We start from the raw sequence: 25,252 nt of genomic DNA, 5'->3' as shown, positions 1-25,252 counted from the left end.
CCCTGGTGAATTTCCTCTGTATTCTCTTCGGCACAACCGTATCCTTCCTGTAAGCACAGCAACCAAAACTCCACACAATATTCCGAGTATGGTTCGTCTATCTTGGAATTCAAATGATTTGAAATTAGTTTTGTATTTATAATCCGCATGCTGCTCAATCCCGAATTATGGGTGCATTTCACTTCGACATCACCCTTTTTTATTTATCTCCCAACGTGTTCGAGACTCCTACATAATTGAATTCAATCCCCCTAGAAATCACACTGAATAACTGATTAAGAATAACACACTCCCGAGGATTATTTCAAATCATTTGTTTGTAAGGCTGAATCTTTGTCTCAGCAGTTCTACTCGAGAATTCTTCACGTAGGAACCAGAAGATTTGTATATTTTAGTATTCAAATGATTTGAAATTGGATTTGTCTTTATAATTGTTACAACGTTTTCGCTATTTGCGGGAAGCATTAATAAGGTACGTCACATGCAGCTATAAATCAGCTCAGTATCCTAACTCGTGATCAAATTAATGTTGCCAACACAGCAGGTAACAGTGCGAACAGAAAACAAGGCACCCAGCACCATTGCCGCTGTTTGTATTTCATTTCGCTGAAGGTTAAGACCATCGCATCTATCACCGCGATACCAATGAAAGACCACTTGTTTCAGCGCTCCGAAATTTATTAGAGATTTTAAATTGTTTTGAAAGATTGCTTAGGTCACAACATTGTAAATGTAAGGATTTCTGACTCCAGTTTGTTGAAAATACCTGCTTCCTAGAAGAGCGCGTGACTGCTTTAGTCAAGACATCGTCGTATGATTGGATGATGGAATAAGTTCTCGTGATTCATTGGTTCGTTAACCACAATCGGTGGACTTCTACACCGATCATCTCTGAGACTCTTTCGCTTCTCTATTGGTCAAGTGAGAAATGCTCGAAGAAGCATCCACAGCTGATTGGTTATCCTGCCTAGTTCCGCGCTGCGCCGGAAACTGATTGGTCGAGGATATCGGTGCGCTCATTGATCACGTGCAGTCCTGCGCTGCTGTAGTTGAGGCGCTGAGGGCTCCGGGCGAGGTGTGTTGGCGGTTCGGCGGTGGCCATGGGGGGACGTGCTATGTACCAGCTCGCAATTTTCCTCCTTTCAGGTGAGAGACTGCTTCTCTTTCATCCGCTCGGGGGTTGTCATGGTCGGCTACCCTGAGGGGAAAGCCTGACGCCATCGCTCGCGTCCTGAGACAAACATAGGCCTGACGTTTGTCTTCAAGTTTATTTGTCTAGTCTGGTTGACGTGATCTCTTCGTCTAGGTTTCCATTCTTTACCATCTCTTTCGTAGTGGTAGGCGATGTACGGTTAGAAATCTTGAGATCAGTAACGTGGACATGATCCTTCGAATATTTGGTATTTCCAGCACTGACTTGTCTGTCTCGGTTCTAGTGCTTCGGTGATGGGCGCTTATTTGTCATTATCTCTTCCATCTGCAATTTTATTACTCAATTGCTGTATCTACGGCAAACAGAAAAGTTAATGAGCCCCAAATCTGGACTAAGTTTGACAAACTGGACGCCTTGGATACGCCCTGACGGTCCTTGCTTTTATTCTTGTATCTCTTCGTACTACTTTTTATGTTAGACTTTGTTTGGCAGAATATTGTGACTTTTTGCTATGATTTTCGAAAGGAAATAGATTAAACTGGTTGTTTCTCTCCATAGATGCCCCCTGATCTGCTGAGTACCTCCAGCAGATTGATTGTTGCTCCGGATTAACAGTATCTGCAGAATTTCTTGAGTTTATAGATCAAATTTGCTCAATTCCACCTAGGATTGTCCTGATTCTTAAATCATATAAAAAATCTGAGGCTCTGGCATTTGTTTTCTTAGCTTTGGTGAGAAAGATAATGGTGTAAACTCATTAGTAGTAGTCTGTGTTGGGGATTTTGGCATAGGGAGATTTCCCATTTTGGCATATTTCCTATTTGTTTAAATTTGGGCAACTGGCATTTGCAATTAACCTTAAGTTAAAATTGCTAGAAATCGTGGAATGCCTTAACACCATATCGACAAAGAGAAATGATGAATTTTTGAAAGTTGTGTATTTTAAGAATCAAGGTCAGCCTTATAATTCATCGTGGGTGAAGTTTATTTTTGCACAGCAGTACAGTGCAAAGATAAAATTGCTATAAATTACAAAAAAGTACAATAGTGCAAAAGTAGTCTTCATGGAAATCTGATGGCAGAGGGGAAGAAACTGAATCATGGTGTGTGGGTCTTCAGGCTCTAACAAAGTGTGTCCCATGAGTACGAGTTTTTGATTTATAATTAAATGAGCAAGTGTATTGAATTACAATGCTTTGATTCCTATTACCAAGGCCTGTTATAAAGCAAGCTTGTGGATTCTGTTAAGCTTCAGTGAATTTAGTCTATTGATGTAATTTGAAGATATTTCAAGTAGACTGATAAATGTTTGCTTCCTATCAGATTAATTGGTAGTGATTTTTCTGTAATGTGTTCAGGGGCTATCTGACTTCTGGCATGAGGCAAATGTGCTTTGAATTTGAAATATAATTTGTACGAACTATATTTAGTGATCAACACCTCTTCAGAATGTGTGACTAGTGGAGATGCAGTTTCAATTGTTTGTATTGAAGTTCTTATTCCTGGCATAGCTTTTGTCTGTGTTCATTGTGTTGCAATAAACATGTCATTGTTTTGGATTCATCAGTGTTTCTTAGGTCACGTGTCATTTCTGGACTGTAATTTTTGATCACTTTTGATTTTTAATCTGCTTTCAGTTTACATCTGCAACATTAGCAGAGTCCAGTAAAGCTCTATAATTTTGGAACAGTACCACATGTGATAGTTAATTGTTAACCTGGCATTTTAACTAGCTAATTTGCTATAGAAACTATCATAATCTCAGGTCAGTACAAGTGTCCCACCAGTGGGATTGTTAAACATGATAAATTGAGTTAATCTGGATGCTTGTTACATTTCAGGAATACATAGTATTGACACTAATTTGGTGTGTAATTGGCTTTTAAAGGCACGTGACTGTCACCATTTAGCAAGTGACATGTGCTACATTTTCTTGCATTTGAATGCTGGTTATGTCAATGGTGACACTAGATTCCCAGTTGCATTTGGAGAGTTGAATCTGGTTTGTTCTCTTTGCTGGAGTCTGCATGAAGTCTGGCCGTGCTGGCATAGTCATGTGCCAGTTTGCCAGTGATATTCTCAGAAGGATCTGACACAGGATTTCTCCATTGATTGCAAATGGGGATTCTGCAAAGATCTAAAGAGAACAGTCAGTTTAACTTTTACTTGTGTAATATTTTTAAGTGTTTGCTTTGAGTTAGGGCTATGTTCATCTGGAAAAGAAATGTCCTTCAGCACACTGAGTCTGTGCCAATCATCAAGAAATTACTAAGCGAGGTGGGGCCCTCTGGTCGGTGTTGACAATAACTGTTATGTCCCAGCTGTCTGTGGCATACAAGCAAGGGAGTATGATATGGAGAGCAAACTGTTGCACATGTAGCAGGCTCCCCCTCTCCACACAGCTGATGAATCCATTGGAATGGCAGGGACTGGCACAGATGGTGTTACAGGAATTGACGGTCAGTGTTGAACTCAACGTAGGACTGGCTTGGGCATTCCAGCTCTGGATTTTTCCCTTGGGATTTTATCCAGAAGCCTTCCCCGTGAGTGGCTATAGCCGCAAGGCAACAGAGGTTTGAGATCAGAGTTTCCTTCTAGGTGAGTTACCAATCACAGCTGTTGAGCTCCATCTGCACAAAGCGATTGGCTTTAAGGCACCAGTAATCAGCCTTTGCCCCTTGTTCTCTTCAGTGTAAAATGTTTTGCTGGGTTTACTAGCAAAGCCACATGTGAAGGCCAGGAGCTAGACTTGGTTGTCACAAGTTATTTGAGATGCATGCTATTAGGAGCATTTAATAGGTAGTGGGAGCTTATCACCACTACCACCCCTGGCTATAAGAACCTATTAAATAGCATGTATTAACACTGTCCATAAATACTATTTTTTGTCCACATTCCCATTCATTTCCCTATCCTATTCAAAATACTGGAAGTCTTTACAATGGCCTATTAATGTAACAGCTTTCATTTTTTGTTATGGGAGGAGACCAGAGCCCCTAAAGCATTAGTGTTTTGAGTTGTTCATGCTAACCATCTAAGGCCCATGTGGCATTTTGACTGCAGTGTGGAGGGCTAGTATGATGGGAATGGTTAAATACGAGCAAACATATACTTCGGGTGAGGAAAGGGGAGAAAAAAGTAAACTAGTGTAATCAGTTTTGGCAAAATGGACCCATTTTGATGATGTAATGCCTGATTGGCCGAGTATGGTGGCAAAACGGGTTTAAATGTGTAATTTATCTTGGTGCCTGTATCTTTGAGAACTAGTCATGCATTCCTTAAAATTTCAGATTGTGTTCATTTGCAAGTTGAGGTTCAGAAATTTCTTCATTGTAAAGATCGACCCTTTTTTAATGTCACTTCACTCCGTGTTCTTGCTGCAGGTTGGGTAATATAGGGTGGGCACTTAGGTTGTCCTCCTCCCTTTTCCAAGTTTGGAAGAACGCTATTGTGTTATGTACCTCATGGGTATCTTGTGACTGTTTCATGACCATGAGTGTCCTGTGAGCATGATGTAATCGTCTTGTGGTCACATGATGCAAGTTTCCTGCCAGTGAGGTCACATGATGACCTGTTCTCAACAGGTATCTAAAGGAGATCCCTGATGTGACGTAGTTCATTTTCAGCTTAGTTTTGTGTGAGTTATTCCGTATTGCTGGGTATTCGTCTTATGACGCAGTTTCGTTTTAAAGTGGAGTTCTACTTTCTATTGGAGAGTGAAGACCTTACTAAAGTACAGGAACTTGCCGAGTCGAGTAAAGTTGATATCGTTTGGTGGTTTTGGAGAGGATCGACCTTTATTGAATCTTCATTTAAGAAAGAGTGACCTGCAACGGAGATATCCCCTGTTAAAGTAGGAAGGATAGTGCAGTGTCTATTCTCCAGAGGAAGAGTTCAGTTCCCTTAAACCGTTTTATTTCCGTCGTTGTGAAACCTGACAAGGCAGGTTCCGGCTGGGATCAGCAGTAACGTGATGTCTTCGAGGAATACTTTACTTCAGGAAAGTCTCTCCTAATTGACTGTATAAATCTCTTGGACTTTCGAGTTTACCACTTTAAGAACTGTGTTCGAATTTACCACTTTAAGAACTGTTTTTGCATTTACCTTTTTAAGAACTGTTCCAGAGTTGCCATATAGCAGTTAACTTCCAGTTAAGTTAGTCGTTTAAATACATCTCGCTATTTTTGAGCAGAGTTTAATGTTTTTTATAAAACCTGTCTCGATTCTATATTCATTGTTGCTGGTCACGTGACAGTTGTAAAATACCAGATCTGTAACTTTGCTTTGAATTGTGAAGTTGTGATGTATTTGCCTAAGTTTGGTTGGTAATGCCAAGACAAGTGGTTATTACGAAATGGGTGTCTGCAGTGTGCTGTAGCTTTCAAGTAGGTAACTTGCACGTCAGATCAAAGGATGGATGAGGAGTCATTGATCATGTCACTTAAAAAGACGACTAAATGAAATTCGTTTGAATGGGCTGATCATTGCCATTATGGGGACGCCAATCCACTTGAGAATCCTAATCCATAAACTGCTGAAGGACCTGACATCTATTGTTGCTGTAGATCTTGAATATCCAAATCAGACTGGACAATATTTTGTGAAGTTTAGGCTCAAAGGTACCTCTGCAAATATCCTTGGTACCTTTTTTTTTAAAAAAAAATCCACAATGTGAGTTTGCAGATTGACTGACCTTGAATGTTTATTGCAAGGTAACTCAATGAACAATATAGTACTTCTTATTTTCAGGAGTTTTGCTGGCTGAAGCAGTGAAGATTGAAGTCCATGACAAGGATAATAGAACCTGTATATATGCTGTTCTATCAGTCAACTTCACTGTCCGTTATGAAGGAAATAAAACAATGGTAAGTCACTTAACTCCCTGTGTGATCGCAACAGCAAGATTGGAGCAATTTCAGCTCCTGCGGTTGATTTTCAAGTCCTTAGTTTCTGGGTGGGTTACAAGGTTTGAGTGGAAATTTGACTCCTATTTGCTTGCAGTTTAGATTTTTGTCAGCAAAAATATTGAGCTTGATTGTAATAGTCTCTAGACAAAAATTAGTTAAATATTCTTTAAAAAAAGAAACAACATTTAATAAATTACAAAAAAATAAAAAAGAAACAACATTTGCTTTCCCTTATTTCTTGTTGAACTGGATACCATAATGCAGTTAGCATAATCATTAGTGAAACAACTCCTTGCTGCAAGTCATTTATCGGTATTAAGTTATCTACAGTAGCTATTGAGCTGCAGGGAGTGGGTACTGGGTACCAGTTTTCTTGGAAATGTGGCAATTGAGTAATTGTTAAGAATAGTTATATAGATTTGACTTGAACAAATTGTTCAATGAAACAAGGTATTTGCTTTGGTTAGTTGCATTATTATCCAAGCAGTCATGTAATGCTTGAAATTACCATATTTAAAGATCTTTTGAAATCATTGTCTAAGTACCAGTCAAGTTTCAATTTATCACAAGAAATTAGTTATCTGTAAAAATCTGTTTTGTATTTTTTCATTAAATGGAGGCTGCTTTGCTCAGTTAATGTAACTGGACACTCCATATACATTTTGGATCCATCCTGGGTACATTGTTCTTGTGGAGAATGGGTGTACTATGAATGAACACCCTACAGACTCAATTTCTAGATCAATTTGAATTTGTGCTATTTAAAGTATCCAGGTCTGCAAATCATTGGGATCAGTCCTGTTTGGCATGGAGCTGTAGGTGATAAAACAGCTATCGCTTTTAATTTAATTGAAAATAATTCATATTTACACTGCTTTCAATGTATCAAATTTTAAAATTACTGCAATTGTCTGCAAATGCATTCTGTTATTCAATTAGCTCATTGGTTAACATTCAACACTAGGCACTTGATGTACAATGCTTAGATATTTATCTGGTTATTTATCCTTTTTTGCGAGACTGGGGGCTGGTTTTAGGGTTTGTAAGGTTTGCTTTTCTGTGTCTGGGGAGTGATGGCATTTCTTTTCAACAACTCCCATGGTTTTTCTGTATCTTGTGGCTATCTGGAGATAACAGATTAGTTGTTCATAAATGTTTTGACAAAATGAACCTTTGACCTTTTGATTTGTTTTATTCAGAACCAATATTCAGGATGGGTGGTGGTTGAGCTGAAAATTGATTCGTCTGGTCATTGCCAAGTTATTAACTGTTATAAATGTCTTAATTTCCATTTTTCTAAGAATTTGCAAGTGATACTGTTAACCCTAGTTATAGGTGTGGAGTTGGTTCCCATGTGTCATTGAAAGGAGCTTGGGTTACTTGGCTTATTGATGGTCCAACTGAGCTATTGCAGGGATAATCATTCTAGCATCAACATGCCTTATATAATAATCTTTGTCTACTTCATTTAGGAAAATGCGACATTTCAACTGCCTGATACATTATCATCAAATGGAAGTGTCTGTGGTGGAAATAATTCAGCTCCTTTGTTAAAATTGAACTTTGGATCTGGTCAGTCTTTGAGTTTAAATTTCTCCCATTCTGCTGGAGCATTCAGAGGAGATGTGTTGACTTTCACATACAACACCAGTGATGCTACACTGTTTCCTGGAGCGATAAACAAAAGTATGATTTTTATTTTTACTTTGTATAGTGGGTTGAACAATAAGTTTAGCAATAATGTTCCTAACCAGCTGACCAGGAGAGCAAATTTGGCAATCTGTTGCCTAACCATCTCAAAGTTTGACATTAGTAGGTAAATGGCAATTTTAAAATATACAAAATGTAGACACAATCCTACTCCAGGATTAGGGCAATTTCCATTGGTTTAGTTTGATTATCTGAAAATGCTATATGCTTTGTATCTCACATAGTTGTTGCCTTTGCACTGATACATCTGTTATTTTTGTGGCTCTTTGGGACACAGATGGGGAATATTGCTCTAAGGAATTTATGGTTTTAAGAATTTAGTTGCTTTAACTTACTGTCATTGGATATATTTATGCCTAAGAAGGGCAGTGTGAGCTGCCTCAATGCAAGTTTCTACTGATGTACCATGGAGAACATTCTAACTGATTGCATCACTGATATGGAGGGGCCACTGCACAAGATCAAAATAAGCTGACAAGTGTTGCTGACAAGTGTTACTAACTCCATGTCCCAGCGTTGAGGACATCTTCAAAAGACAATGCCTCAAAAACTCGATAGCTGTCATTAAGGACCCCCATCAACCAGGACATGCTCTCTTCTCATTGCTACCGTGCAGGAGGTGGTACAGGAGTCTGAAGCCACAGGCTCAATGATTTAGGAACAACTAGTTCCCCTCTGCCATACATTTCTAAATGAACAGTGAACCCACTTACACTTTTTTGCTCTGTTTGAATTACTTTGTTAATTTAATCTTATTGTAATTTGTATATTTTTGTATTGCAGTGAACTGCTACCCCTTAGTACGTCAGTTATTTCTTCACTTCCCATTTTAATTCCTGTGGTTTTCTCAATGGGAAGTGCATATGTTACCGTTGCTTAGTTGAAATTTGTAATCACTTGCTAATGCATTTTTTATACATCCTTTGGCCATTTGTTGCTACTTACTAATTCTTTCAATCCTTGTGTCTACAATTTTCTTTTTACTCCACTACTATCTTTTAAGCTTCCTGGCTACATTAATGTTTTCCTCAGTGATCATATTGGAGCATTGAAACAACATCTTTCATCAAATCAAGCCCATATTCCATAATTTGATCTGATCTAGGAGCAATATGGGGGGGGGGGGGAAAGAAGAGATGGGCGAAGGCAGTTATCTTGGCCAACCAGTCAAACTAATACAGTCTGCATGGCATTTTGCCTACAGGGTATACTTGAGGAAATCAGAAGTTTCCTTTCTGTGAAGTGTACCTTGGCTACATTTTGACAAGTGACATACTAAGATTTGGTAACTTTTTAATTCACTATTACTTTCAAGGTGTGTGGTTATACCTGGCACACAGCTTCCTTAAATTAATCTCATGCATAATGGAGCAATTACATTTTGAAGTTTACTTAAGCCTGGAAGCCTAGCTTTGTAAAATGAAGGTGTGAGTTGGCACATGACCATTGTCGTAAGGCTGAATTGTACTACAGGAATTCAGAGGATTATTTGCTTGAGCATTTGTTATCAAGGAGGGTTCCATGAAGTGGTCATGCCATTCCTTTTTATCCTTTTATTCCTTGAGGTTCTTGCTGTTCAGAGAATGTTTGATCTTTACTTGCTGTGATTAATACAGGGTGCATGTATTTTTCGGTCCATAAATACTGAGCTAATACATATCCATTTTCAATGCATTTCATTACCTCCACTTTGTTCCATCTCTACAGGTGTAAAAGAAGTTTCTGTGGATTCCCTAATGGAAAAGGCACTGCTCAACACTATATACACATGTAAAAGTGCTAAAGCTATTGCAAAAAAAGACGTAATCATGGTTTTTTATGATGTCAGTATTCAAGCCTTTGTGGAGAATGGAACAATTAGCAAAAATGGTGAGATGCCCCATTTAATTGTTATTTTGGTTGCCTTTTATGTAACGACGGTGGATTTCAGTTCTGTTTTTAATGTTTACAATGGCTGAAGAATCTGCTGTGGCACTGATTTAAGTTGACACCTAAAAATAGAATCTTAGCCATTAGTTGCCCATTTCATCCTGCCTCCCACTTTGTTACCTAGGCACATTAGGTTCCAAAGTGAATATAGAAACATAGAAAATAGGTGCAGGAGTAGGACATTCGGCCCTTCGAGCCTGCACCGCCATTTATTATGTTCATGGCTGATCATCCAACTCAGAACCCCGCCCCAGCCTTCTTCCCCCCCCCATACCCCCTGATCCCCGTAGCCACAAGGGCCATATCTAACTCCCTCTTAAATATAGCCAATGAACTGGCCTCAACTGTTTCCTGTGGCAGAGAATTCCACAGATTCACCACTCTCTGTGTGGAAAAAGTTCTTCCTAATCTCGGTCCTAAAAGGCTTCCCCTTTATCCTCAAACTGTGACCCCTCGTTCTGGACTTCCCCAACATCGGGAACAATCTTCCTGCATCTAGCCTGTCCAATCCCTTTAGGATTTTATACGTTTCAATCAGATCCCCCCTCAATCTTCTAAATTCCAACGAGTACAAGCCCAGTTCATCTAGTCTTTCTTCATATGAAAGTCCTGCCATCCCAGGAATCAATCTGGTGAACCTTCTTTGTACTCCCTCTATGGCAAGGATGTCTTTCCTCAGATTAGGGGACCAAAACTGCACACAATACTCCAGGTGTGGTCTCACCAAGGCCTTGTACAACTGCAGTAGTACCTCCCTGCTCCTGTACTCGAATCCTCTCGCTATAAATGCCAGCATACCATTCGCCTTTTTCATGGCCTGCTGTACCTGCATGCCCACTTTCAATGACTGGTGTATAATGACACCCAGGTCTCGTTGCACCTCTCCTTTTCCTAATCAGCCACCATTCAGATAATAATCTGTTTTCCTATTTTTTCCACCAAAGTGGATAACTTCACATTTATCCACATTAAATTGCATCTGCCATGAATTTGTCCACTCACCCAACCTATCCAAGTCACTCTGCATCCTCTTAGCATCTTCCTCACAGCTAACACTGCCACCCAGCTTCGTGTCATCCGCAAACTTGGAGATGCTGCATTTAATTCCCTCATCCAAGTCATTAATATATATTGTCAACAACTGGGGTCCCAGCACTGAGCCTTGCGGTACCCCACTAGTCACCGCCTGCCATTCTGAAAAGGTCCCGTTTATTCCCACTCTTTGCTTCCTGTCTGCTAACCAATTCTCCATCCATTTCAATACCTTACCCCCAATACCGTGTGCTTTAAGTTTGCACACTAATCTCCTGTGTGGGACCTTGTCAAAAGCCTTTTGAAAATCCAAATATACCACATCCACTGGTTCTCCCCTATCCACTCTACTAGTTATATCCTCAAAAAATTCTATGAGATTCGTCAGACATGATTTTCCTTTCACAAATCCATGCTGACTTTGTCCGATGATTTCACCGCTTTCCAAATGTGCTGTTATCACATCTTTGATAACTGACTCCAGCAGTTTCCCCACCACTGACGTTAGGCTAACCGGTCTATAATTCCCTGGCTTCTCTCTCCCTTTTTTAAAAAGTGGGGTTACATTAGCCACCCTCCAATCCTCAGGAACTAATCCAGAATCTAACGAGTTTTGAAAAATTATCACTAATGCATCCACTATTTCTTGGGCTACTTCCTTAAGCACTCTGGGATGCAGACCATCTGGCCCTGGGGATTTATCTGCCTTCAATCCCTTCAATTTACCTAACACCACTTCCCTACTAACATGTATTTCGCTCAGTTCCTCCATCTCACTGGACCCTCTGTCCCCTACTATTTCTGGAAGATTATTTATGTCCTCCTTAGTGAAGACAGAACCAAAGTAATTATTCAATTGGACCGCCATGTCCTTGCTCCCCATAATCAATTCACCTGTTTGTCTGTAGGGGACCTACATTTGTCTTTACCAGTCTTTTCCTTTTTACATATCTATAAAAGCTTTTACAGTCAGTTTTTATGTTCCCTGCCAGTTTTCTCTCATAATCTTTTTTTCCCCTTCCTAATTAAGCCCTTTGTCCTCCTCTGCTGAACTCCGAATTTCTCCCAGTCCTCAGGTGAGCCACTTTCTCTGGCTAATTTGTATGCTTCTTTGGAATTGATACTATCCCTGATTTCTCTTGTCAGCCACGGGTACACTACCTTCCTTGATTTATTCTTTTGCCAGACTGGGATGAACAATTGTTGTAGTTCATCCATGCAACCTTTAAATGCTTGCCATTGCATATCCACCATCAATCCTTTAAGTGTCATTTGCCAGTCTATCTTAGCTAATTCACATCTCATACCTTCAAAATTACCCCTCTTTAAGTTCAGAACCTTTGTTTCTGAATTAACTATGTCACTCTCCATCTTAATGAAGAATTCCACCATATTATGGTCACTCTTACCCAAGGGGCCTCTCACGACAAGATTGCTAATTAACCCTTCCTCATTGCTCAAAACCCAGTCCAGAATAGCCTGCTCTCTAGTTGGTTCCTCGACATGTTGGTTCAAAAAACTATCCCGCATACATTCCAAGAAATCCTCTTCCTCAGCACCTTTACCAATTTGGTTCACCCAATCTACATGTAGATTGAAGTCACCCATTATAACTGCTGTTCCTTTATTGCACACATTTCTAATTTCCTGTTTAATACCATCTCTGACCTCACTACTACTGTTAGGTGGCCTGTACACAGCTCCCACCAGCGTCTTCTGAAATATGGTCACTCTAGCCAATGATTTCTCAAAATTAATAACTTCTGTATTGCATTTCAACTGCGCTGGATGTTGTACATTTCAATTTTTTTTTACTTAAAGGTCTGTTTGAAATTCTTGCCACGGTCTAGTTTAAAATAGTGAATTTAAGAGCTTCATGATTTTTTTTTCAGTATATGATACTTGAACAGAAAGGATAGGATGACCTGCTTTTAGAGTTGGTGATCCATGATTGATGTGACCCAATGAGATGTCTAATTCAGGTCAATGGCTAAAATCAGGATGAAATACTTGATATTAATGCAGGTCCTCAATTCTTACTCAATGTTTAGCTTCATCCTTGAGCTCACATGTGCTATCAGCCTGTTGTGCATCTAGTTCAGTCTAGATAGCATTACAGGGTAACTGAACCCAACCATATGTAGGTGAGTTTTTGTTTTCAACCAAGTGGACCTCAAGATGAGCTATATGGTGAACAACTTATTGACTGAACTACCCAATTTCATATTTCAGTGAGAATATTTTTTCCTTTTTTTTACAGAATCTATCTGTAAGGCGGATATTCTCACCACTACGTCACCTCCCACAACATGGACAACCTCAACCATGACCCCAACTACATTACCACCATCACTGCCCACAGTGGGCAACTACACACTCAAAAATGGCAGCAATTTTTGTCTCCTTGCCAATATGGCACTGCAGCTGAATCTTACCTATACAGATGATAACCAGGTATTTTTTTGTTTTGCATTTTTAATATTTTTTTTTGCGTTACAAGCAAATAACTTCTCCCTTCTATTATCCAACCCATTTCAGACACGAGTGATTAATGTTGATTCGAATTCTACAGCAAGTGGGCACTGTGGGGATCAAGATGCTGCTCTTGTGCTGGAAGATATAAACACAACAATTCTATTTCATTTTGTTGTGGTAAGCATTCACCTTCATTCAGGGGAACACAGACCAATGCAAGATGGCTTGTTCTAGATCAGACTATATTGATCAGACTTTTCTAGGGCTCAACAATTAGCAAGACTTGGCAGTAGCTCAAGTTAAAACAATGGACTAGTGATTCACATTTTGGGAATTAAAAGGGATGGGGGAAAATGTGTGAAGTTTCATTTAAGTATAGTTTCAGTATATGTTTAGGGAAAATTACCTTTAGTTTGGAAAGTTAACCATGGTTCAGCATTATAACCTGTTATTCATGCGTAGTACCTCCATCTGTCAAACTGCAATTGGAAATAACAACTATCGTCTTCCTTAGCTTGGGGAAATTTGATACATTAATACCTGCAATTTAGTTGTAGCGTAATCTTTTGATACTAAAATTTTCTAGGTCTATTATGGTGTCTTAATATCCTTTGATTATAATATCCTGAAACATTTCAGCATTTTTGCATACTTGTGTAATATTTTGTTGCAGGAGCAATCAAAGTTCTTCTTAAAGGAGGTGAAAGCTAATATAAGCCTGGTTGTAAATGGTTCAAGTAAGTATTGTCTATTGCAGTAGTTGAAGGTAAGCTTGGCAAGGTTATCAGCTTAACCATCCAAGATATTTCATCTTAATGGGAAAGGTGACTAAGATGAAATTTCTTTCAACTGAGAGGTTATTGAACTAAAATGTTCTTTACATAACTGTTACCTGATCTTGGGCATTCTTGCTATAAGTGGTGTTGCATATGATTCTATTTAGAGGTTAGGCAGAAGTACTGGGAAGCTATTTGAGGCAAGTACCCATGCTCAACCACCCATTTGGTTATGTTTAAATTTGGGTCTTGAATAAAACTTTAATTTGGAATTGGTTTTAAATTTTGAATTCTTTTGAATTGAGTAGGTCCACTTCTCTTTTCCAGCAATCCCACTTCACAGAAGCAATAGTAGCCTGAGATACTGGCAGGCATCTGTTGGAAGTTCATACATGTGCCAAAGGGAACAGAGGCTGAGGGTGACTGACCAATTGGTTATTAATGCATTTAAAGTGTGGATTCAGCCATTTGACTTGAAGTCTGGAGTTTTCTCCAGAGGTAAGTGTTTTTGTGTATAGTAACTGTAAGCGCAATTGTTTGCGATATTGAATTTTTCTTACATCCTTCACGCATGAGTAAAAATCTTTGGGTTACATCTCCATATAAATGTGCAATCATAGTCATTTATAATAAATAGAATGGTCAATGTAAGTCAGCATGAGTTCATCAGTCTGATTTACTGGTGGAAGAAGCTGTCCCAGAGCCTGTTGGTCCTGACTTTTATGCCAAGGTACCGCTTCCCAGATGGTAGCAGCTGGATTAGATTGCAGTTGGGATGGCTTGGGTCCCCAGTGATCCTATGGGCCCTTTTTACACAACCTGTCCTTGTAAATGTCCCGAATCATGGGAAGTTCACAACTACAGATGTGCTGGGCTGTCTACACTACTGTCTGCAGAATCCTGCGATTAAGGGAGGTACAGTTGCCATACCAGGCAGTGATGCAGCCAGTCAGGATGTTCTCAATTGTGCCCCTGTTGAAAGTTCTTGGGATTTTGGGGCCCATATCAAACTTACTCAACCGTCTGAGATGAAAGAGGCACTGCTGTACCTTTTTCATAGAAAAGTAGAAAACCTACAGCACAATACAGGCCCTTTGGCCCACAAAGCTGTGCCGAACATGTCCTTACCTTAGAACTACCTAGGCTTACCCATAGCCCTCTATTTTTCTAAGCTCCATGTATCCATCCAGGAATCTCTTAAAAGACCCTATCGTTTCTGCCTCCACCACTGCCACCAGCAGCCCATTCCATGTACTCGCCACTCTCTGCATATTTTTTTAAAAAAAACTTACCCCTGACCTTTCCTCTGTACCTACTTCCAAACACCTTAAAACTATGCCCTCTCGTGATAGCCATTTCATCCCTGGGGAAAAGCCTCTGACTATCCACATGATCAATGCCTCTCATTATCTTGTACATCTCTCAGGTCACCTCTCATCCTCTGTCGCTCCAAGGAGAAAAGGCCAAGTTCACTCAACCTATTCTCATAAAGCATGCTCCCCAATCCAGGCAACATCCTTGTAAATCTCCTCTGCAACCTTTCTGTGATTTCCACGGCCTTGTAGTGAGGCGAGCAGAACTGAGCACAGTACTCCCAAGTGGAGTCTGACCAGGGTCCTATATAGCTGCAACATTACCTCTCGGCTCTTAAACTCTATCCCACGATTGATGAAGGCCAATGCACCATATGCCGCCTTAACCACTGTCAACCTGTATAACAACTCCGAGTGTCCTATGGACTCGGACCCCAAGATCCCTTTGATCCTCCACACTGCCAAGAGTATTACCATAAATGCTATGTTTTCACCACACAGCTGGTGTGTACAGACCACGTGAGGTCCTCGGTGATGTGGATGCCAGGGAACTTGAAGCTGTTTACCCTCTCAACCCCAGATCCATTGATGTCAATGGGGGTTAGCCCATCTCCATTCCTCCTGTAATCCTTAACCAGCTCCTTTGTTTTTATGACATTGAGGGAGAGGTTGTTTTCTTGACACCACTGTGGCAGAGAGATGTCTCCTGTCACTGTCTTTTTACTCCTGTTCAACGTGAATGCTAAGACTGATTGTCAACTGGTAAATATGAAACAAATGTAAAGAATTTGTCTTTGCTCTTTCCTTTCTATTGCCATGTGATAACATTTGGTATCTTGAGTTTACTTGTGCTGCATTGGTATTTATAATGAAGTGCTGAAACTTTGGATCCCGTTAGCAGCAAGTAGTTGAGCCAGAAGTCCAGCTAATTTGGAAATCTCTGTTGAACGGAGCATCAGAAAGATTAGATATTGGCATTCTAGATTTAACTACAAACTCGAGGCAACATCATATTTTTCATTTTGTGACTCATAGCCATTCAGCCCATTAAAGACTTTACTAATTTGGAGCATTCCTATTAAGCCCATTTCCCTCAGTCTTGAATATCCTCTCATGCCAGCAGTTTTCCTAATTGTTTTCCTTACTTCAAGGGTAGTCTATAGTATCCTGCTTTAAGTATAGATGGGGGAGAAATAACTTGGCAGTTGTTCAAGACAGTTCAACTGAATAAAACATCATACTCTAGCCAGTTTAAAAAGTTATGAAACTTTCACCAACTTAGGAACTGTTTCCTTGTGCAATGACTAGTAATTAATGTTTCTGTTTAATCCACAGCTGAAGAATGTTCTCTGGATGATGACGGCATTCTTATTCCTATTATAGTTGGTGCCTGTCTAGCTGTCTTAATTGTAATTGTTATAATTGCTTATGTAGTTGGTAGAAGAAAAAGCTATGCTGGATACCAAACACTCTAGATTTGGTCTGTCATTTAATTAGTGATATAATTACATGATGGCTATTCAGTAGGTGGAAGTCCTTGCCTCTCAACTTTAAAATTGCACTAGGCCTTTGCCAAGTCTTTGGGGCTGATGAACTTGCACCTATACTTTCTGGAGATGAAATGTTGAAAACACATTGCTGGCATTGAAGGATGAAGCTTTGCTTTAGACTTCATGGCATTGCTCCAAGGAAATGACAGTTCAGTCCAATAAGTCTGTCTTTGTATCTGACTCCTCTGATTAACCTTCTGAATGACTAATATTTGCCAGCAATGGTTCTAACATTTCTTCCAATCTAAAGAATAAAATTGAATGTTGTACAATCAATCCTAATTTAGCTTGTTTGGGTGTACTGTGGAAAATGTATAAATGTTAATAATGTCTGTGTATATAAGTTTGAATTTAGCAAAAAAAAAAATTTTAATGACATTTGCTAGGTGCCTTGAATTGTAGAAACTTTTCCAAGTTTGTAATGTCTGTTCTAATTGGCATGTGCAAATATTATCTAATGTTAACCACTGACCTCTAATTTTGCAACGTGGAGCTTTTTCACTGCACACTAGATATGATGAAATTGTGAACATTTTGGCTTTCATCTTGGTATTATAGCTTAGATAAACTGCAATCTTTTCCTGTAGTACATTTTTATGTGAAGTTCAACTTGCATTTATAATAAAGAATCCTCATGAAGCTTGTACAGTTTTATTTTGGTTTGAGATTAAGTATTGCCCAAATACTAAAATTGTATACATGCACAGTCAGATACACAATCAGATCGATGTGTGTTGATAAATCTGGCCTGGTGAAAGAAACTATCCTGGAGCCTGTGGTCCCAGCCTTAATGCTGCAATACTGTTAGCAAAACAGTAGCAGCTGAAAGAGTTTGTGGTTGGAGTGGCTGGAGTCCCTGATGATCCTTTGGGCCCTTTTTAATCACCTGTTGCTGTAAACATCCTGAATAGAGGAAAGTTCACATCCGCAGATGCATTGGGCTGTCCGCACCACTCTCTGCCCTGCGATTGAGTATCATTTGCTTCTTGGTACTCTATCTTGGGATGCAAAAATCACATGCAGAAACTGGCTTTGTATGCCATTGGTATTGAGCAATAAATGGAAAATCAATATGTTGCCTATTCAGTGTTTGAATTTTTTAAAATTTAGTCTTGCAATGTTCAACTGCTATTACATGCATCCTTCAAAGGAAAAGTTAAAACATCTTTCAATATGAAACTATGCTGCAGAAGGGAGTGTGAACAGGGGTTTCTGCAGTTCTGTGCTATGTTTAAGGTAAAATGGAGGCCAGTCAGGTATATTAAATACTTGCAACATGCAAAATGCTATAGAAAAAGGTAAATGGTGGACATTTCAGACAGAGCCTTCATCCGGACTGGAGAAAAAAGATGAGTCAGAAGAGGGAAGGAAGAAATTCAAGGTAGTAGGTGATGGGTAAAACTGGGTAAGAGGTGAAATCGAGACCTGGGGAGTCAATTGGTGACAGATAAAGGATTGGAGAAGGGGGAATCTGAATGGAGAGGACAGAAGGCCATGGAAGAAAGGGAAGGGGGAGGAGAGGATGTCAGAGGGAATGGTGAAGGAGAGGCAGGGGCCTATTACCAGAAGTTCGAGAAATTGATGTTCCAACCATTAGGTTGGAGGCTAGCCCCAGGAAATATAAGGTGTTTGTCCACCAACCTGAATGGGGCCTCATTGGGGCAGTAGAGGTGGCCATCGACTAACACTTCAGAATGGGAAGTGGAATTAAAATGGGTGTCCACTGGGAGATGCTGCTTTTTCTGTTATGTTAAATGGTCATCTGGAGGTAAGAAAGCAGTCATGGGGGGATTTAGTAAAAGTAATAATTAAGTTTCTGAAGGGCAGTCTATTTCAAAGTTTGAAATAGATTTATTAAGGTACATGTGTTACATCATTTTCTTGCAGGCCTACTAATAAATCAATGAAAGACTGCACCAACAGGACAAACAACCGATATGGAAAAGGCCACAAACTCTGGAAATAAGAAAAAAGTAATAATACCAAACATGAGATGGACAGTCCTTGAAAGTGAGGCAATAGGTTGAGGGAACCTATCAGTGATAGGGTCAAGTGAAATTGTCCCCTCTGGTTCGAGAGTGATGATCGAGGGGTAATAACTGTTCCTGAACCTGGTGGTGTGAGTCCTGAGGCTCCTGTACCACTTCCCTTTGGCAGCAGTGAGAAGAGACCATGACCTGGCTGGTGGGGGTTACTGATGATGGATGTAGCTTTCCTGTTAAAATGCTCCATGTAGATGTGCTCAATGATGTGGAGGGCTTTACCCTTTGTCCGGGCCATATCCACTACTTTTTGTGGGAATTTCTGTTCAAGGACATTAGTGTTTCTGTATCAGGCTGTGATGCAGCCTGGCAATATTCTCTCCAGCATACATCTATAGAAGTTTGGCAAATTTTTTTGATGTCTTTGCAAACTCCGAAGGAAGCGGAGCTACTGCTATGCTTTCCTCATTGCACTTACATTCTGGGCCTAGGACAGATCCTCTGAAATGTTAACACCAAGAAATTTAAAGTTGCTGACCTTCACCTATGATTCCCAAATTAGGACTGGCTCATGGACCTCTGGCTTCCTCCTGATGTCAATAATAAGTTCCTTGGTCTTGCTGACATTGAGTTAGAAATGTCTGTTATGTCACCACTCAGCCAGATTTTCAGATTCGTCACCACCTTTACAGCCTATGGCAGTGAACTTGAATATGGCATTGGAGCTTTGCTTAGTCTCTCAGTCATAAGTGTAGAGCAGGGGCCTAAGCACCTGTACTGCTGGAGATACTGTCTCCAAGAGAGGATATTAAGGATCCAATTGTGCAAGGAGATATTGAGGCCAAGGTCTTGACACTTATTAGCTTTGAGAGGATGATATTGAATGCTGAACTGCAGTCATAAAACTATAAGGTATAGGAGCAGAAGATGGTCATTCGGTCCATTGAGTCATCCACACTCCCCTGCCTTCTCCCAATACCCTTTGATGCCTTGGTTAATCAAGAAACTATCTCTGCCTTAAATGCACTCAATGACGTGGCTTCCGCAGCTGCTCGTGACAACAAATTCCACAGATTTACCACCCTCTGACTAAAGTAATTTCTCTGCATCTCAGTTCCAAATGGACGTCCTTCAATCCTGAAGTCGTGCCCTCTTGTTGTAGACTCCCCTACCATGGGAAATAACTTTGCCATATCTAATTTGTTCAGGCCTTTGGAATGTTTCTATGAGATTCTTGCCCCTCCCCCCCCACCACCCCCATTCTCCTGAACTCCAGGGAATACAGCCCAAGAGATGCCAGCGGTTCCTCTTACGGTAACCCTTTAAAGTCATTATAGAACATCCTGATGTATGCATTGCTGATCTCCAGGTGTTCGGGGGTTGAGTGAAGAACTAATGAAATGGTACCTGCTGTGGCCTGTTGTGCCAGTAGGCAAATTGGAGTGGGCCCAAGTGGCTTCTCGGGCGGGAGTTGATACATTTCATCACCAACCCCTCAAAGCACTTCAGCACTATGGATGTAAGTGCTACTGGATGATAGACACCGAAGCAGGTTACCACACTCCTCTCTTAGGCACTGGTATTATTGAAGCCTGCTTGAAGCAGATGGGTGAGAGTGAAAGATCTCTGAACACTCCTGGCAGTTGATCAGCACAGATCGACTATGCTGTTGCCAAGGGAAACATCTTTGAGCTTTGCCAAGGGATAGGTTGAAGTCAGTGACTGTTGACAAATTTGTAGCAGGAATAAAATGAGTTTGTTCTTCCTAATATTTGAAGGTCCAAGTAATTAACGCCATTTGAAATATTGTTTTTTATTGGAAATGAGATGAAGAATAAAAGTAGGGAAGATGCACTAAAAAGAATATGGAGGAAATGCACAAGGATGTTGCCTGGACTGAAAAACATTAGTCACAGTAAGTGTTTCTCTTGAACAAAGGAAGCTGAGGGTTATCCTGATGTAGCATATGGTAGATGATCACTCCTTTGCCCGTGGTTAGCTATTTAAGTCTGCAGTTTTAAGGTGAGAAATTGGAAATTCAAAGGGGATTTTTGTCAGCTTGTTGATCTGAAACAGGCTATCAGAAAAGATGGTGGAAATCATGTACAAAGAGTGATTGAGTCACCTTTGACAAGCACTTAAATATGCAAAGCATGCTTACAAATGAGGTTCATGTAGAGGAAAAAGCATCGCATTGATTTGGGGTGGTCGTGCTGTATAGGGTCTTGCTATAACTACAGACCATTACCGATATGGGCTTTTTGGCCCATATGGCTTGATAGCTGGCTCAGACCTCTACCACATCTTAAGTGGTCATCCAATCGTTTACATATTCTGAGGCTACATGCCTCTATTGCGTCTCTATTTCTCCTGTCTACTTTCTTCCCTCCACCCCCACCCCTGAATTCCAGGTTTCAGAATCAGGTTTATTATCACTGGCATGTGACATGAAATTTGTTGGCTTAGCAGCAACAGTTCAATGCAATACATAATCTAGCAGAGAGAGAAAAAAAATAATAAAATAAAACATAAATAAGTAAATCAATTACATATATTGAATAGATTATTTTTAAAAAGTGTGCAAAAACAGAGATACTGTATATTAAAAAAAGTGAGGTAGTGTCCAAAGCTTCAAAGTCCATTTAGGAATCAGATGGCAGAGGGGAAGAAGCTGTTCCTGAATCGCTGAGTGTGTGCCTTCAGGCTTCTGTATCTCCTGCCTGATGGTAACAGTGAGAAAAGTGCATGCCCTGGGTGTCTTTAATAATGGATGCTGCCTTTCTGAGACACTGCTTCCTAAAGGTGTCTTGGATACTTTGTAGGCTAGTACCCAAGATGAAGCTGATTAGATTTACAACCTTCTGCAGCTTCTTTCGGTCCTGTGCAGTAGCCCCTCCATACCAGAGAGTGATGCAGTCTGTCAGAATGCTCTCCGTAGTGCAACCATAGAAGTTTTTGCGCATATTTGTTGAAATGCCAAATCGCTTCAAATGCCTAGTAAAGTATAGCCGCTGTCTTGTCTTCTTTATGACTACATCAATATGTTGGGACCAGGTTAGATCCTCAGAGATCTTGACACCCAGGAACTTGAAGCTGCTCACTCTCTCTACTTCTGATCCCTCTATGAGGATTGGTACGTGTTCCTTTGTCTTACCCTTCCTGAAGTCCACAATCAGCTCTTTTGTCTTATTGACATTGAGTGCCAGGTTGTTGCTTTGGCACCATTCCACTAGCTGGCATATCTCACTCCTGTACACCCTCCCGTCACCACCTGAGATTCTACTGACAATAGGTGTACCGTCAGCAAATTTGTAGATGATGTTTGAGCTATGCCTAGCCACACAGTCATGTGTATACAGAGAGTAGAACAGTGGGCTAAGCACACACCCCTGAGGTGCGCCAGTGTTGATAGTCAGCGAAGAGGATATGTTATATAACAATTACAGCATGGAAACAGCATCTGGGCCTTTCTAGTCCGTGCTATGTTATATTATCACCAATCCACACAGACTGTGGTCTTCTGGTTAGGAAGTTGAGGATCCAATTACAGAGGGAGGTACAGAGGCCCAGGTTCTGCAACTTCTCAATTAGGATTGTAGGAATGATGATATTAAATGCTGAACTATAGTTGATAAACAGTATCCTGACGTAGGTGTTTGTGTTGTCCAGATGGTCTAAAGCCGTGTGAAGAGCCATTGAGATTGCATCTGCCGTTGACCTATTGTGACGATAGGCAAATTGCAATGGGTCCCGGTCCTTGCTGAGGCAGGAGTTCAGTCTGGTCATAACCAACTTCTCAAAGCATTTCATCACTGTCGACGTGAGTGCTACCAGGCGATAGTCGTTAAGGCAGCTCACATTATTCTTCTTTGGCACTGGTATTGTTGCCTTTTTAAAGCAAGTGGGAACTTCTGCCCGTAGCAGTGAGAGGTTGAAAATGTCCTTGAATGCTCCCGCTAGTTGGCTGGCACAGGTTTTCAGAGCCTTACCAGGTAATCATCAGGACCTTCTGCCTTGCGAGGGTTCACTCTCTTTAAAGACAGTCTAACTTCGGCCTCTGAGACGGAGATCACAGGGTCATCAGGTGCAGTAGGGATCTTCACAGCTGTAGTTGTGTTCTCCCTTTCAAAGCGTGCGTAGAAGGCATTGAGTTCATCTGGTAGTGAAGCATCGCTGCCATTCATACTACTGGGTTTTGCTTTGTAGGAAGTAATGTCTGCCATAGTTGCCATGCATCTGATATTGCCTCCAACCTCGTACGAATAGTTCCTTCGCCCTTGAAGTAGCCCTCCGCAAATCATACCTGGTTTTCTGGTACAGGTCTGGGTTGCCAGACTTGAATGCCAGAGATCTAACCTTCAGCAGACGATGTACCTCCTGGATCATCCATGGCTTTTGGTTTGGGAATGTACAGTAAGTCTTTGTAGGCACACACTCATCCACACAGGTTTTAATGAAGTCGGTAACGACTGCAGCATACTCATCCAGATCCAAAGATGAATCCCTGAATACAGTCCAGTCCACCAATTCAAAGCAGTCCTGTAGGCGCTCCTGTGCTTCCCTTGGCCAAACCTTCTTGGACCTCACTACTGGTGTTGCAGTCTTCAGTCTCTGCCTCTACTCAGGGAGTTGAAGTACAGCTTGGTGATCAGACTTCCCGAAGTGAGGGCGTGGAGTAGCATGGTAGGCATTCTTGGTGGTTCAATTGCCTGGGTGGAATTAGTCTCAAATCCCCTTTTAATCTCTAATCCTTATGCAAACCCTAAAGTCAAACTGCCATAATCAGATACCTCTGCTAAGCTTAAAAGCTTTCCACTGTCTATTATGTCCCCCCCCCCCGCAATTTAGCATATCTGAAGTCCTCCTTGTTCTCTTCAAAGCCCAGCCTATTGAGTCTCTCCTTGTAGCTGAAACATTTTACCCCAGGCATCCTCTGCACCTTCTCCATCAAAACTGAACACCATACTCCATCTATGGGTTATCTAATATTCTATGCTGTTGCAATATTTCCCCGCTGCTCTTATCCTGTGCTCTAGCTCCTTAATTCAGTATTTTGCTCTTAGACTGCTATTCTCTTCATGCAATCGTCAATTTATCCTGACGTTCTGCTACCAGACCTACAAGCCATGTCCTTTACCATTATGGAAATATATTGGCCCTGAATTCACTTTTGATTGCCTCCCATTGGTCATCTGCTGTGGTCTGCTTTTGCTGGTTTTTATCAGTTTGAAATCAGCCTTCTAATACAGGACGTTAATGCACCCAAGTCTTTCAAACCAAGCTGAAATCTCCATCTGTTAAGACACTTCGTTTTTAAAAAAAAAATTCTGTGATTTGCACGCCTGCTTCTTTCCTCCTGTTTGGGAGTCCTGTAATACAGACCCAGCAAACTGATTGTCCTTTTAGTTTATTCCTAGCTCCACTGTATGGTCTTAATTGCAGACTGATTTTTGGCTAGCCCTTTCCTTACAGCATTACAGATTAGCTTTAGCACATCTGCATTGAAACGTGCAATGAAACGTTGTTTTGCATCAATGACCAACACAGGATTATTCTGATGGCAGTCCGCTAGTGATGTCACGCTAACAAGGCAATATAGCATGTCCACAACTCACTAATCTACGTCTTTGGAATGAGGGAGGAAGGTGTGGTCATGAGGATAACATACAAATTCCTTACAGACAACAGCAGGGTTGAACCTGGATCACTGACACTATAAATAGTATTACGCCAACTGCTACACTAATGTGCCACTCCATGGTATGGGTATCACCAGGCATAATTTATTCCCTACTTCCCTCTTGCACATTGCCATCATTATCTATTACAGCTAACTTGAAGCCAAAGTGGAATGCTTGTTAACAGTGGGATGCTGCCGCTAATATATCATCCCAGCCCAACCCAGCGAGTCCCGTCTGAGAATTATATATCCTGGAATGTTGATTCGCTACTTCCATCTTTCAAGACATCATATCTCTTACCTTCACTGTACGCAGTAGATCAGCCTTTCTTCTTAGATAGATGTAGCTCCTCACTAGTGAGACCCCACAACGGACATGTTGCATATAGATTTAGTTTCCTTATTTATGGAGACATATACTTTCATTGGAGGCTGTTGAAAGGAGGACCACAGGGTTCATTCCTGAACTGAAAGACTTTGAGTAAATTGAGCTCTGACCAGCAACCAATCCAGACATCAGAAGTTTGAGAGCAGGGAATTTCGCTTGGCTCCACTGCCCGAGTAGAAAAAGGCAGCAGTGTAAATTGAGCTTTGGCCAGTGACCAGACCACGTTTGGGATTGATTAGCAAGAGCAAATTAAAGGAAGGTAGGGACAAGTGCAATGGCCTTCATCAGAGTGGTGATGTTGAGGCCTTAGATCTTTGAGTCCTCAGCGAAGAGGATCCAGTCAGAGAAATTGAAAAA

At 40.8% G+C, this 25,252-nt stretch overlaps 1 protein-coding gene across 1 annotated transcript; it reads left to right on the top strand.

The window, feature by feature from the left end:
- The first annotated feature begins 991 nt into the window (after positions 1 to 991).
- Positions 992 to 17,484, top strand: lamp2 (lysosomal-associated membrane protein 2). Its single transcript, XM_063060892.1, has 9 exons — positions 992 to 1,146; positions 5,903 to 6,018; positions 7,533 to 7,746; positions 9,478 to 9,639; positions 12,992 to 13,185; positions 13,270 to 13,383; positions 13,880 to 13,943; positions 14,310 to 14,480; positions 16,631 to 17,484. The coding sequence occupies exons 1-9, from the start codon at positions 1,101 to 1,103 to the stop codon at positions 16,768 to 16,770; spliced, it is 1,221 nt and encodes a 406-aa protein (XP_062916962.1). The 5' UTR covers positions 992 to 1,100; the 3' UTR covers positions 16,771 to 17,484.
- Positions 17,485 to 25,252: the final 7,768 nt, after the last annotated feature.

The sequence above is a fragment of the Mobula hypostoma genome, chromosome 10, assembly GCF_963921235.1.
Source record: "Mobula hypostoma chromosome 10, sMobHyp1.1, whole genome shotgun sequence".
In the NCBI taxonomy this organism is placed as follows: domain Eukaryota; kingdom Metazoa; phylum Chordata; class Chondrichthyes; order Myliobatiformes; family Myliobatidae; genus Mobula; species Mobula hypostoma.
Note: the sequence above shows the minus strand (reverse complement) of the source record. Positions and strands in the feature narration are given on the sequence as shown.